General features: G+C 41.2%; 1 protein-coding gene across 1 annotated transcript in view; it reads right to left on the bottom strand.

The window, feature by feature from the left end:
* Positions 1 to 3,589: 3,589 nt before the first annotated feature.
* Positions 3,590 to 15,536, bottom strand: part of NDP (norrin cystine knot growth factor NDP) — a 30,930-nt gene continuing 18,983 nt past the window's right edge. Inside the window, exon 3 of the mRNA XM_004376917.1 lies at positions 3,590 to 4,819. Within this exon, the coding sequence (XP_004376974.1) occupies positions 4,592 to 4,819 (228 nt within the window). The 3' untranslated portion in view covers positions 3,590 to 4,591. The remainder of the gene's footprint in view (positions 4,820 to 15,536) is intronic.

Genomic DNA, 15,536 nt, shown 5'->3' with positions numbered 1-15,536 from the left:
AGACCTATGCTCTTGCAAATGTGTGGCATAATACGTCAGAACATTTAATTAGTAAAGATTTAAAGGAAAGGAAAAGGCATCAATTTGTTGGCATGTGATGTATTTTCTAGTAAAATGTTGTCCTTCAGCAAGTAGTTTCTGGGTGCCTGTTTGTGTGTTGACAAGTGTCAAGCATTACAAAACAAAGCACTCGTCCTGGGGGGTAATGATAAAGCTTTGGGCAGAACCTCCCTTCCCATATTCAAGCCTCTCTACTATTCCAGCTCTTGAAAGGAAAGGGTTTGTCTGTCCACCAGGATGTGTCTGTGCACTGGGGTCATAAAGAACTCAACATCAGTAGGATGTGGGTTCCCTTTCTGCTTTAAGCCTTTCCAGGTCCCTGGCCCCCAGGCATTTGATGTTACCTGTTGGGCAACTCATTTGCTCAAGTGTGGATGTTTCAATGGGACCAGAAGATGTGACCAAAAGCTAATCCATACCACAGTTCTTCCAAGATCTCAGTAAAGAAATCAACAACTCAAACAGTTTCCCAGTCACAGTGTGTATGCAGCCTGTTTTACCTAACACAAAATAATGTGTTGGGCATATTAGCAAACATTTGAGTTTAAAAGTAAATGAAGCACTATTTCCTCAGGACCAAGGGCTGATTTGCCCTTCATTCTAAATTTCTGAGCAAAGTTCAGGTGTTTACATGACTAAGACTTAAGAGATTGTGCTGGGAAACTAAGATCTCAAGAAAATTAATTGTTAAGTCCATAAGCCCTTCTATCTTCCTTTGCTGTATTAACCCATTATTATTAAATCCTTCTACCACCTGTCTGTTAGTTTGTTGTACTATGGTGGCTTGTATGTTGCTATGATGTTGGAAGCTATGCCACCAGCATTTCAAATACCAGCAGGGTCACCCATGGTGAACAGGTTTCAGTGGAGCTTCCAGAATAAGACAGACTAGAAAGAAAGGCCTGGTGATCTATGTTGGAAAGTTAGTCAATAAAAACCCTATGGATCACAACAGAATATTGTCTTATACAGTGCTGGAGGATGAGTCCCCTAGGTTGGAAGGCAACAATGGACTCAAGCATGCCAGCAATCTTGAAGATGGTGCGGGGCCAGGCAAAGTTTCATTCTGTTGTACGTGGGGTGGCCATGAGTCTGAGCAGACTTGATAGCAACTAACAACAATTAAATGATTATAAATGATGTGGGTAAGATCAGTTAACAACAGGCTTGCCCACCACCATTATGACTTATCATACAGATTTCTAACATGTACACTAGTACATAGGAAAGAGAAGTGAACATTTCTTAGGAATTTCAGGAGTAGTGTTTTTAACTGATCAGTGTTTTCATTTGGCTCTCTCTCAATCCTTAAGGATTATTGTTTGTTGTTGTTAGTTGCCGCCGAGTCAGTTCTGACTCATAGCAACCCTATGTACAACAGAACAAAACACTGCCCGGTCCCTAGCCATCCCCACAATCTTTGCTATGTTTGAGCCCATTGCTGCAGCCATAGTGTCAATCCATCTCCTTGAGGGTCTTCCTCTTTTTCCCTGACCCTCTACTTTACCAAGCATGATGTCTTTCTCCAGGGACTGGTCCCTCCTGATAACATGTTCAAAGTATGTGAAACTAAGTCTCACCATCCTCGCTTCCAAGGAGCATTCTGGCTGTACTCCTTCCAAAACACATTTGTTCGTTCTTCTGACAGTCCACGGTATATTCAATATTCTTCACCAACATCATAATTCAAATGCATCAATTTTTCTTCAATCTTCCTTATTCATTGTCCAGCTTTCGCATGCATATGAGATGATTGAAAATACCACGGCTTGGATCAGGCATACCTTAGTCCTCAAAGTGACATCTTTGTTTTTTAATGCTTTAAAGAGGTCTTTTGCTGACCTTTCATAGACATTAAAATAAGGCTAAATATGCTTAATTTTTAAAAGATATAATAAAATTTCCATAGTGGCTTAGTATCCAATAATGTCTGAATTCTCTCAGTTCCCAGGACTATTTTTAGGTCTTTAGGAAAAATATAACTCCTTTTTCCTCTTTCTAAGCCTTGGTATGCCCCACTAAATTTTAACCTGTCTCATCACACTCTTCCAGCTCATTCTTCGTTTTCAGCATCCAGGAATCTGAAAGGAGGGAGGCTCCTTTCACTATCGTGGGGAAGAGAAGGGAAGTACTCAAGGGCAGGGGGACAGAAGGCTTGGATTCTAGTTCCAAATCTGAGACTAACTGTGTGACTTCTGACAAGTTCCTGGATTTCTGCAGGCTTCCATTCGCTCATCTATTTAGAGAAAGGAGAGGAGGGACGATTTCTAATGTCCCTCTCAATGCCACTGTTCTATGATTCTCTAATGTCCCAAGTCATACTCGGGTCATATCCATGGAGGAAGCTTTGATGATAGACCATGTAACGAGATTTGAAGGGAATATTTTCTACGGCTTCCAGAGTTTGGAAGACATGAGTAATCTAATCCCCCACCCGCACCCCAGTCGCAAATTGGTAGTAAGGAAATAAAGACTGAAGTTTGGGGCATATGTTATAGACTCAACACAAATTGAGTTTTCAAAGCCAGGAGAAGATACATTAAGGCTAGAATATTTTCACTTTTTGATTAGTGACATTAAAGAACAACCATAAACGTGACCAGCAGTTAATACTTTCATTATCAGTTAAGAATTATAACCATCTAACTTTCAGTATTAAATTTAATTCTCTTAAAGACAAAATTTCTCTTCATGTAATGATCCAAATTACTATTTCATATTTGAAATTGGGGAGAACCTCCAATTTATTGGGCTGCCTGGCTCTGTCACCAAGAAGGTTAAGGTCAAGTTCACAATTTAATAACATTAGTTTCATTTTATTGCAAAGCCTCAAGTACAAACTTAACCCTGCTGGCTTCCTCAAAAAAATGTGTGAAAGCTGGGCCAAAGAATGTGCAAAGCCATCATCTCTAAAGGAAAAGTAATTCACAGGTTGGCTGTACTAACAGTGGGGAGCACCAGCCTTTCTGGTTAAGCAGGACAGCATGGTGTCAAGGTTGCCCTGGAAAGTGAGTTGCCAAGTGGGTTAGTGTTGAGATGCCTAAAATGAACATGACACTATGCTAGCACCATGAGCATATTTCTTCCTTATAATTCTCAGTGGAATCATTGACTCTAACCACTGGACACTCAGTGGCACACAAACCAATGTTTGTGTACTATTCATTCTCCTACTGGTTCTTTAGACTTCACTTATGGTTACTTATTCTCTTTCGAGAAAAGTGAAGAGATTAAAAAGGAGGTGACTTCTCTATTTCATTCCATAACTTCTAAGGAAACCAGAATGCATGAGATTTTGTGTTCATTCAGTAGGGTAAATCCTGAGACTAAAAGCCAAACTTCATAAGCTCCATGAACTCTTAGAACATTGATTTTAAAAAATGCCCCCTTCGTGCATTCTAGAATCCTATCTCCCTCTTTGTTTGAACCCTCTTACACAATAGGGATGCTCAAGCACTAACTAGCTACATATATTTTATAGTCCACATCGCGGTATGAGATTGACAAAGAAAAAAAATACAGTCAAAAATTTGAAGATACTCTCTTTTTATTTCAAAACAAGGGAATAACTCAAAATTTGAGCCTCAAGGATGGAAATATATTTGAGCCAAATGTTCGGAAGATGAGCCAGCCTGCCATTTTGGCACCAAGCTTCACATGGACAAGTGGATGTTAGAGAATGATGCCCGCGACATGGCTAAAGCTATAGCACACCCACAAATAGATTCATACTTGGTTGTCTAATTTGCATGCATGAGTATAGTGTATTCTCCATGCCACTAGAACATATATGCCTTTTTCAAAGTCAGCGCAGGATCCACGTTTGTGCAGGTCTTTAAAAGTCTGCTCTCTTACGAAAATTTTACAATTTATCTGAGAGATCCTTCAGGTGACAAATTCTTTTTGCCACCTTTACTTCCCAAAAGTCAATTCCAAATAATAATTATAGCTGTCCAGAGTTCCAGCATCACATGAGAGAATCTGTTTGTTAGTTATTTTTAATGTCAGTTAGCTAGTTGTGAGTAAACCTGGCTAAACATATCCACATGCTTAGTGTCTGGAATTTGAAATTGGTAACCTTTTAGCAGCAACGGCAACCTTAGACCAAAACGACACGATAAAATAAGCAGCAGGAGATGTTCTGGAAAGATTTGGGCTTTCTTGCTTTCCAAAGTGAATTCTTCCCTAATAAGCACCAAACAGTGACAGCCAGACCCACTCTTGCAAGAGTGCCCACTTTTTCTCATTAATGTTGAGTTGCTGAAAACCCAAACAGCATTCAGAGCCAAAATCTGAAAAGGAACCAAAAGAAATTGTACCAGGGAAAGGAAATGGGAACCAAAAACAAGTTCCCAGAGTTTTATCTCTGTGTTAACAAGCACGTAGTCTTTATTGCTAGAATAGGCAGAATCCCGTGGGATTTGCTGCATCTTTCATGCCTTCACTCTTCTCTTGCCAGTCCCTCCCTGGCTAGTTGAATTGCCTTGGCCAGGGGAGGTTCTCGCATCCAGAAGCCACTCGGCAGCAGGCCTCAGGAGCTGCACTCCTCGCAGTGACAGGAGAGGATGTACCGGTAGGTGGCGGTAAGTCGCATGCCCCCTGAGCAGCGGAGCCGCAACGCCTTCAGCTTGGAGGTCTGGGGCCGGCAGCAGTGACAAGAGGAGCGGAAGGGTTGCTTGAGGACCGTGCTGAAGGACACCAAGGGCTCAGAGCGCGACGCCTGGCTGCAGTGCCCCTCACACCTGGCCAGGAGCACCATCTGGGGAGAGAAGAAAAGGTGGTTACCCTGCGGGAATGCCAAAACCTTAGCCAGGTACCACAGTGTCCTTTGAAAGGCCCTGTTGTTAGCTGCCATCAAGTTGGTTCCCAACTCATGGCGACCCTGTGCACAACGAAAAAAAAAAAAAACTACCTGGTCCAGCACCATCCCCCTGACGGGTTGCGTATCGGACCTTTGTGATACATAAGGTTTTCACTGGCTGTCTTTTAGAAGTAGATCGCAAGGCAGCTCTTCCTAGTTAGTCTTAGGCTGGAAGCTACACTGAAACCTGTTCAGCATCACAGCAACATGCAATGCTCCACTGACAGATGGGTGGTGGCTGTACATGAGGTGCATTGGCCGGGAATTGAATGTGAGTCTCCCGCATGGAAGACGAGAATTCTACCACTGAACCACCAATGTCTCATTGAAAGGTCCCAACACTCCAAAAACCTGTCTTGCCAATTCCTGCTGGATTAGACCAGTGGGTCTCAACCTTGGTAGCACATAAGAGTTATCTAGGAAACTTTAAAAGAAAAATCAAGGGGGACACATGACATGCATTTGTCAAAACCCATAGGGCTGCGCAACACAAAGACTGAACCTTAATGTAAACTATGGACTTCGGTTAATAATAATGTATCAATATTGGTTCATCAGTTGTACCAAATGGACCACACTAATGCAAGATGTTAATAATGAAAGGAACTGTGCAAGGAGAGGAATGGGAACTCTGTACTTTCTGCACAATTTTTCTGTAAACCTAAAACTGCTCTCAAAATAAAGTTTATTTAAAATTATGTGTATACAAACACATCAACACCCAGGTCAATTGAATCAAATCTCAGACCAAATGAATCAAAATCCTTGAGGGCAGGACCCAAGAACCTATATTTTTTCCAAGCTTCTTAGGTGATTGCAAAGTGCACTGATGGTTTAGAACCACTGCTGAGACCCACCACCATGATGTACAAATAAAAATAAAAGAATAAAGAAGTTTCCACTGACAGGTGGTGGACTACTCGCTGTCCATTGTCAGTTCCAACAGAACTGAAATGCAGAAAGCCTTTCTAATTGAAATCAAGGAGTAAATAATGACTACATAAAAAAGGGAATATGTTGTGCATAGGGAATAATATTGTTAGGTGCCATCGAGTCAATTCCGACTCATAGCTATCCTGTGTACAAAAGAACGAAACACTGCCTGGTCCTGCATCATCCTCACAATTGTTGCTATGTTTGAGCCCACTGCTGCAGCCATAGTGTCAATCCATCTCCTGAGTGTCTTCCTCTTTTTCGCTGACCCTCTGCTTTACCAAGCATGACGTCCTTCTCCAGGGACTGATCCCTCCTGATAACATGTCCAAAGTACCTGAGATGAAGTCTCGCTATCCATGCTTCTAAGGAGCATTCTGGCTGTATTTCTTCCAAGACAGATTTGATCGTTCTTCTGGCACTCCATGGTATGTATATTCAATATTCTTCACCAACACCATAATTCAAAGGCGTCAATTCTTCATCAGTCTTCCTTATTCATTGTCCAGCTTTCAAATGCATATGAGGTTATTGAAAATACCATGGCCTGGGTCAGGTGCACCTTAGTCCTTAAAGTGATATCTTTGATTTTCAAAACTCCAAAGAGGTCTTTTGCAGCAGATTTACCCAATGCAATGCGTCTTTTGATTGCTTGACTGCTGTTTCCGTGGGCGTTGACTGTGGATCCAAGTAAAATGAAATCCTTCATAACTTCAATATTTTCTCTGTTTATCATGATGCTGCTTATTGGTCCAGTTGTGAGGATTTTTGTTTTCTTTATGTTGAGGGGTAATACATATTGAAGGCTGTAGTCTTTGATCTTTATCTATAAGTGCTTCAAGTCCTCTTCACTTTCAGCAAGCAAGGTTGTGTCATGTGCATATCACAGGTTGTTACTAAGTCTTCCTCCAACCTTGACGCCATGTTCTTCTTCATATAGTCTAGGTTCTTGGATTATTTGCTCAGCATACAGATTGAATAAGTATGGTGAAAGGATACAGCCCCGACACACACCTTTTATGGTTTTAAACCACGCAGTATCCCCTTGTTCTGTTCAAACAACTGCCTCTCAGTCTATGTACAGGCTCTGCATGAGCACAATTAAGTGTTTTGGAATTCCCATTCTTTGTAAAGTTATCCATAATTTGTTATGACCTACACAGTTGAATGCCATTGCAAAGTCAATAAAACACAGGTAAACATCTTTCTGATATTCTCTGCTTTCAGCCAAGATCTGTCTGACATCAGAAATTATATCCCTTGTTCCGCATCTTTTTCTGAATCCAGCTTGAGTAATTCCCTGTTGATGAACTGCTGCAACCGTTTTTGAATTACCTTCAGGAAAATTCTACGTGTGTGTGATACTAATGATATTGTTCAGTAATTTTTGCATTCTGCTGGATCATCTTTGGAATGGGCACAAATATGAACCTCGAAGAACAAGGATCAGTCATTGGAAAATACAGCCTTGGTTATAGAAACCTCACCAGAGATCACATGATAAAATTTTGCAAAATTAATGACGTATTCATTGGAAATATATTTTTGACAACTTTCAGTTTTCCTAGATTCACACTTGTTCTTCCAGTCAGTTGGTAAAAAGGTAGTTGTATTTCAAATTTCTTGGCTTAGACTAGTAAGTGCTTCCAGGGTTGCATCCATTTGTTGAAACATCTCAATTGGTATTCAGTCAATTCCTAGAGACTTGCTTTTCTCCAATGCCTTCAGTGCAGCTTGTACTTCTTCCTTCAATAGCATTGGTTCTTGATCATATGCTACCTTCTGAAATGGTTGAACATCGACCAATTCTTTTTGGTATAGTGAGTTTGTGTATTCCTTCCATCTTCTTTTGGTACTTCCTCATCATTCAATATTTTGCCCATAGAATCCTTCAAAATCGCAACTCAAAGCTTGACTTTCTTTCCTGTCTTTTTAATGATCTCTTGCATTCTTCATGTATGATGTCCTTGATGTCATCCCACAACTCAACTGGTCTTTGGTCATTAGTGTTCACTGTGTCAAATCTATTCTTGAGATGGTCTCTAAATTCAGGTAGGATATACTCAAGGTCATACTTTGGCTCTCGTGGACTTGTTCTGATTTTCTTCAGTTTCAACTTGAACTTGATATGAGCAATTGATGGTCTGTTCTGCAGTCGGCCCCTGGCCTTGTTCTGACTGATGATATTGAGCTTCTCCATCGTCTCTTTCCACAGATGCAGTCAATATGATTCCTTTGTATTCCATCTGGCAAGGTCCATTTGTAGAGTCATCATTCACGTTTTTGAAAAAATGTATTTCCAATGAATATGTCATTAGTTTTGCAAATTTTTATCATGTGATTTCTGGTGTCATTTCTATCACCAAGGCTACATTTTCCAACTACTGATCCTTGTTCTTTGTCTCCAACTTTGGCATTCCAATCATTAGTAATTATCAATGCATTTTGATTGCATGTTTAATCAATTTTAGACTGCAGAAATTGGTAAAAATCTTCCATTTCTTGATGTTTGGCATTAGTGGTTGATGTGTAAATTTGAAAAATAGTCTTATTAACTGATCTTCCTTGTATCTTATGGATATTATCCTATCACTGATAGAGTTGTACTTCAGGATTGATCTTGAAATGCTCTTTTTGACGATGAACACGATGCTATTCCTCTTCAATTTGTCATTCCAGACATAGTAGACCATGTGATTGTCCGATTCAAAATGGCCAATACCAGTTCATTTCAGCTCACTAATGCCTAGGATATTGATCTTCTAGTGTTTCATTTGATCTTTGACAACTTTCAGTTTTCCTAGATTCACACCTCGTACATTCCATGTTCCGATTATTAATGGATATTTACAGCTGTTTCTTCTCATTTTGAGTTGTGCCACATTAGCAAATGAAGGTTCCAAAAGCTTTACTGCATCCACATCATTATGGTAAACTTTACTTTGAGGAGGAAGCTCTTCCCCAGTCATATTTGGAGTGCTTTCCAACCTGAGGGGCTCCTCTTCTGGCATATATCAGACAATGTTCCACTTCAATTCACAAGGTTTTCACGGGTCAGTTTTTTCAAAAGTAGCTTGCCAGGTCCTTCTTCCCAGTATGTTTTAGTCTGGAAGCTCCTCTGAAACCTGTCCACCATGCATGACCCTGCTGGTATTTGAAGTACCGGTGACATGGCTTCCAGCATCACTGCAACATTCAAGCCACCACAGTACGACAAACTGACAGACAAGTGGTAGGTGTAGGGAATAGTTGAAGAAAAAGAACATGCTTTCTGAAGAAGAAACAGAAGGCAACCTGAGTGATGCTTAGGAAGAAAAACTTGGGGTGCTACAACTTGGGACAAGAGAATGAGCATGTTTCGGGCCTTGGAATCACACTTCTGGGCTTGTACACTGAGGGAGCCTGATATTTTTGCAACCACATCTTCAATTTAGGGTAAATGTTAGGATGCACCCATTCTGACCATCTCCATTCGTAAAGGTAGGTCAGGATGATAATGAAGCTGGTCTGGTGTAATAGAGGCTGTGTGCTCTTTATGGTAACTCTTGACTTTGGTAAAAAGATTCCTTTAAGAATCTGATGGAAACTACCAAAGTTATCCCCAGACAAATGTACATAAGCACACACTCAATATTCTGCATACAGTTTAAGGAGGGGAACCAGAAGCTTATTTATGAATAACACAACATTTGTTCTAGCAGGAGTTGGTATCCTGGGATTGGAAGTCATAGGTGGGGTCGGGTGGCGCAGCTTGAGTCATTAAGCTATATAATCCTGTATACTGGGGTGGGAATGGAGAGCACTGAGATTATTAGTTCATGTTCATGTGGGAGGGCCTTCTTTGCTGAATTGCATATTAGATAATGGAGAAAAAGTTGCCCTATAATTCCAGAACTGACAACAAGAACTTAAAAAGTGGAACTATGCAAATAAAAGAGTGAAAGATACTTATTTATGTATGAAACCTTTTTACATTTATCTTATGATATTTTAAAAACTAGCAGTCATTATTAAAGACTCTCCAGCTATTACTCTGACATCATCCTATAGGACAGCATTAAACATCCAAGAATTAAAAGAAGGAAAGGGTCTATCCATCTTTCCAAAAGAGGGAAAAGTTGATGCCGTAGGCTGGGTTCTCTAGAGGAGCAAAACCAGTAAAGTGTATATATAAATATATATATAGAGAGATTTATTTCAAGGAAATGGCTCACTCAGTTGTGGAAGCTGGCAAGTCCCAAATATGTGGGTCAGACATTAGGCTGGAGGCTTCTCCTGACTCATGTGGTTGCAGGGGCTGACAAACCCAAAATCAGCAGGTCAGACAGAAGGCTGCCGGTTCACAGAGTTGTAGGATCTGGCAATCCCAAAATCTGCAAATCAGAGGATGACGAGTTGGATGCAGGATTGAGAGCTAGCGAGCTTTGCCAGAACATCCATATATACTGGATGCAGGCCACATCCTCAAGTGAACTCCACTTTCAACTGATTCGCTGCTCTCATCAGATCACAAAATGGAGGATGACTACATAATATCTGTCAAACCACTGATAATCATAGTCTAGCCAAGCTGACACATAACCTTAACCATCACAGACAACTTCTGGTAATTATAGATCATTAACATCATTATTTGAGAAGATGCTGGGATAAATCCAACAATCACTTAGCAACCACCAAGGGAATATAAGACACTAGGAAACAACCAGCATGGCTTTGTTAAGGATAAGTTGAACCAGATTGACTGACTTATTTTCTCTGAAAGATCACAGAGGCAGAGAGAAAGTGGCAGGTGTAAGCTGTTTTGATATTGTTAAAGCTTTTTTGATTCTATCCTGCCTGCTTTTCACATTGATAGTCAAAACAAACATGATCTGAAACAGGTTTTGAGAGATTATGTCATAGGCCAACCCTATCTCTCTAATGAGAGAGAACATTCAAGGTCTTCCCAACCCCTTCTCCCCACACCTGCCAGTACATGGGAAGGGCTACTTGATGCCTTACCTTTGAGTATTGTTAACTTCGCTGATCTCTGATATGGGTCATCTATTAGGTAGATTAAGCAGTTATTCAAAGAGTCACTTCCCAAAATGGAATGTTAGAGATCCAATTTCAATATCTCGTTAAAATGCAGATTCTGACCGAGTAGGTCTAGAGTGGGTCCCGAGATTCTGCATTTCTTACAAAGTTCTAATTGGTATTCATACTGCTAGCCTGAGGACCACACTTTCCTTTATTTTTAAATCTTTTTTTTAAATTTTATTTATTTTGTTGTTGTTGAGGATATATACAGCAAAAGATACACCAATTCAACAGTTTCTATATGTACAATTTGCTGACATTAATTATTACATTGAGTTACCACACTTTGAGTAGTAAGGCTTTAGATCCATTAAAGTTTGAGAGGCACTGCTCCAGATGGCTCACTAGATAGTGATCATTTAGCTAATAATATTAACGGCAACTAACAATTATTCAGCGCTTTTGATTTAGCCCCAATTTACAGATTAGATAACTGAGGCTTTAGAGAGTTTAAGTAACTTCCCCAAACTTATAAATCTGGGAAAAGGAAGAGCTGGAATCAAACCCAGTTCTGTCTGAAATCAAATCCCTAATGTAAACCACTATAGTACCCTGCCTCCTGATATTAAGATGTTTTCCTGAGGCGTGAGCCAACTCACACCCTTCTGGAGTCAACACTGACCTACCTCTGGGAGCCCTAACCATATCATAAGCCAGAGACATACACGTTTGATCTTTTTTGTATGAGCTTCTTGGGACATGTCATCTCCTCCTCAAGCGTACGTGGAGCTGAATCTTCCAAAAGGCATGAAAGTCCCAGATAATATCTCTTCCACTTTCAAGACCACCCTCCAGTGGTTTGTGGACTCCCAGGACTCCCAGCAATTTATGGCACGGTACCACACACTCTCCAACTCCTTGACCAATTCATCCTCAGTTCAATAAGCCTTTGACACCTTCAAACGTCTGTTCACCTTCCAAATACATTGGCCCCCAGTTTGTGGTTGATGGTCATTTCTCAAATGCGGGTGCTGTGGCTGTGTTTTACTAACATGGGACGACTCCTCTGCATTTTGCACTGCACTTAACTGCTTTAAATAAAGAGCTGCCACACTACATCATTATCAAATCAGGAAAAACAAACTTCTGAAGATAAAGACCACAATACCCCATGGGGCTACGCCTTTAGAAGAATGAGTCCAACAGTTGGTTTTTGCTCATATGATCGCTGGCATTCTGTTGACTTCTCACAGCTCAGGTAGGTGACAGATACAGTCATCCCTTCCTATCCTCAGGTTCCACATCCGCGGATTGAAAATGTTCGGGGCGGGGTGGGGGTGGGGGTAGTTCCGAAAAAGCAAAACCTGAATTTGCTGCGTGCCGGGTACTAGCTGAATCCATGCAAATGAAATGATATGTAGGCGTATACCCTGCTGTAGCCTCCTGCCATCTCACAGATCCTCAATCTCTTTTGAGCATCGTTCGCCTTGCATTTTGTCATTATTCCCTAAACAATACAGTACTGTAAAACAACTATTTACACAGCATTGACATTGTACTAGGTATTATAAGTAATCTAGAGATGACTTAAAGTATACAGGAGGATGTGCATAGGTTGTATGAAAATACTTCACCATTTTATATAAGGGACTTGAGCATCCGTGGATTTTGGTATCCAAAGGGGTCCTGGAACCAATCTCCTTTGGAAACCAAGGGACGACTGTACAATGCTCTGTTTTGAGTCGTGTTTAGTTTTTGTTTTCTCATGTTCCTAAAACCAGTGGCCTGATGCTAGGAAGCTGGTCATCGCCCCCAGCAACTCCTTTATAATTCCTCCCAACCTTGGAGTCACTTGGCTCCAGCTGGATGTGAAATCCAGTCCCTTCTAACATGAACAGAGCTGCTGAGTTCAGAGTGTTTGCTCAAGGACAGGCTCCTTCATATTCTAATCTGATTTCCATATGCTGAGGCTAAGAGTAATGAAAGGCTTTTTGTTAATAACAATAAAAAATAGTAATGTAATGATATATAACTTGTATTGAACATTTACTAGGTGTCAGGCCTGTGCCAAGCCAACTTGATTCTTAACAATAATTTCAAAAGGTCAACACTCCCCATTTTACAAAAGAAGAAATTAAAAGACAGAGAATAAATTACAAGCCCAAGGTCACAAGTACAAGGTCGTGCCAGAATTCTGAACTGAGAGAGCCTGATTCCCAAACTCTCTCTCCTAACTATGATGTTATCCTGTTAGGCCAGGATCGTTAGCCTACTAAGTCCTCAGGTTTCAAAAGATGCACAAGTTGGTCATGGGCAAGTTCAGGTCATATTGTGAGGGTTGTAGTCAGCTGTGATTCCTGGGTCCAGATCAAGGATTGCAATTATAGACCTCAGGCCCCAGCCTTCTTTGGTGACCTACCATAGTTCTTAGAGAATTATGTGTTTTGCTGCAATACACAACTACCTTCTGAATGAGAGAAAACCCAAACACAAATGGTTTTTGTCACCCCTTGTTGAAAGACTCCTGCCATCGCCAAAACCACTTCCCTCTCCTGTCATGTGGAGCCCTCATGAATTCTTGGTTTAGGCCATGGCTGACTAGGTGTCTCCGATAGCATTGAATAAAGACTCACCTTGCCTACCCTAAAACATGGTCTTGTCTATTTTATCCCATGTAGTGGGTTGAATGGTGGTTCTCCCAAAAGATATGTCCACCTGGAACTTGAGAATGTGACCTTATTTGGAAAAAAGGTCTTTGCAGATGTAATTAAGCTGAGGAGTTTAAGATGAAATCATCTTGGATTATCTATGTGGGTCTTAAATCCAATGACAAGTGTCGTTGTAAGAAGAGGAGAAGACACAGAGAAGAGAAACAGAGAGGAAAAGGTGATGTGAAGATGGAGGCAGAGATTGGAGTGATGCATCTACAAACCAGGCAACACCGAAGATTGTTGGCATCCACCGAGAGTTAGGAGGGAGGCATGAAACAGATTCTTCCTCAGAGCCTCCAAAAGGAATCAACCCTGTGACTCCTTAATTTTGGATTTCTGGCCTTCAGAACTGTGAGAGAATAAATTTCTGTTGTTTTAAGTCACCCAGTTTGTTGTAATTTGTCATGGTAGCTCTTCTAGGAAACTAAAACCAGTTGCTGTTGAGTCAACTCAGACTCATGGCAACCCCATGTGTGTCAGAGTAGTACTGTACTCCGTAGGGTTTTCCATGGCTGATTTTTTGGAAGTAGGTTGCCAGGCCTTTCTTCCGAGGTGCCTCTCGGTAGACTTGAACCTCCAACCTTTTGGTTAGCAGTTGAGCGTGTTAACCATTTGCACCACCCAGGGACTCCCCCTAGGAAACTAATACACCCCAGTCGAGCCGAAAACATATTTTGCCTTTTTCTCAGTAGTGAACATGGTGCAAACAGAACTTTATTCTATGGCACTCCTCGAAGCACCCTTTTTCTCCTTAGGATCATCATTTACCCATGTTTCTTCTCCTATTGCCTCTCACACCAGAATCCTCAAAAAATGACTGTTCAGCTCATCTCCAGGGGCCCGAATCAATCTCTGAAGAGCCTGTGCCAGGCTGAGGTCATAAACAAAATTGCAATCAGGGAACAGAAGGATGTTAGGGGCACTGGGAGCTTTCAAAGAATGGGTGGGAACTCAGCTCATTCCAATTGGAATCTGGTCTCTTAACTCTAGTCACAAATCATGTTAGTCTGATGAGGCCTTTGCACACAGAACACTTCCCTTTCCTTTCTCCCTTTCTCTTTGACTTGTAAGCTCTATGAGGGCAGAAACTTCATGCTTTCTTTTCCCCAACTTTGTATCTCAAGTAACTACCACAGTGCCTGCACGTAATAGGCATCCAATATAAATTTATTCTTTTTAAAAATACCAAGTCATATCTCTCAAGTCGTCAGCTGGGTTTTAAACTTGATATTCCTGACTATTTTTCTTAACATACTGTGAGTATTGTGGGTAGCAGTAGGAAATGGCTTGGGGATCCTAACAACTTCCTCAACCCTTGGCATTCCATGCCCCTTTTCCTCTGGGAATTTTCCCAGGCATTGTCCCTAAAACCTACCTCCTCTTCCTCCTGCTCCTCTTTTTCCTCTCCTTCCATTGCTGACCCCCTTTGGGCTCCCCACCTTCTCCATTGGCCCTTAAGAATTCAGATAATCATGCCCTGGTTCCATGCCCCTGGCCTCGAACCATCTGCCACTCCTGACCCAACTCAGACTTCAGTTTCTGCTTGTGGGTCACAGGCCTGCCCTGCCAGCTCTCTTTCCCAGCCTCAGTTCCTGAAAGCCCCTTCCCGGCCCAAGTCCATAACTCACCCCTCCCAGTCCCTCTTCATCCACTCACCTAGGAAGGGAGGTCAGACAGTGGGATATGTTTCTCTTTTACTTTAATTTCCCCTCTTAGCACCCAGCACAATGGCTTACATTACTTTGCTCTTCTTCCCTTATGGTTTTGGTGTTTAACAAGAACTACAATGAGGTTCATTTTCCTAATCCTTTAAGGCTATAGGAGATCCCAACAGTTATTGAGATCTCAGTAGCGACTGAAATAGAAAAGTGAGTCTGAACACCTGTCTATTTTTTAACTTTATCATCAGGATCATAATATCTGTTATTAAATGTCTATTTTATGCCAGA

This window comes from Trichechus manatus, unplaced genomic scaffold, assembly GCF_000243295.1.
Source record: "Trichechus manatus latirostris isolate Lorelei unplaced genomic scaffold, TriManLat1.0 scaffold00046, whole genome shotgun sequence".
Classification (NCBI taxonomy): Eukaryota; Metazoa; Chordata; class Mammalia; order Sirenia; family Trichechidae; genus Trichechus; species Trichechus manatus.
Note: the sequence above shows the minus strand (reverse complement) of the source record. Positions and strands in the feature narration are given on the sequence as shown.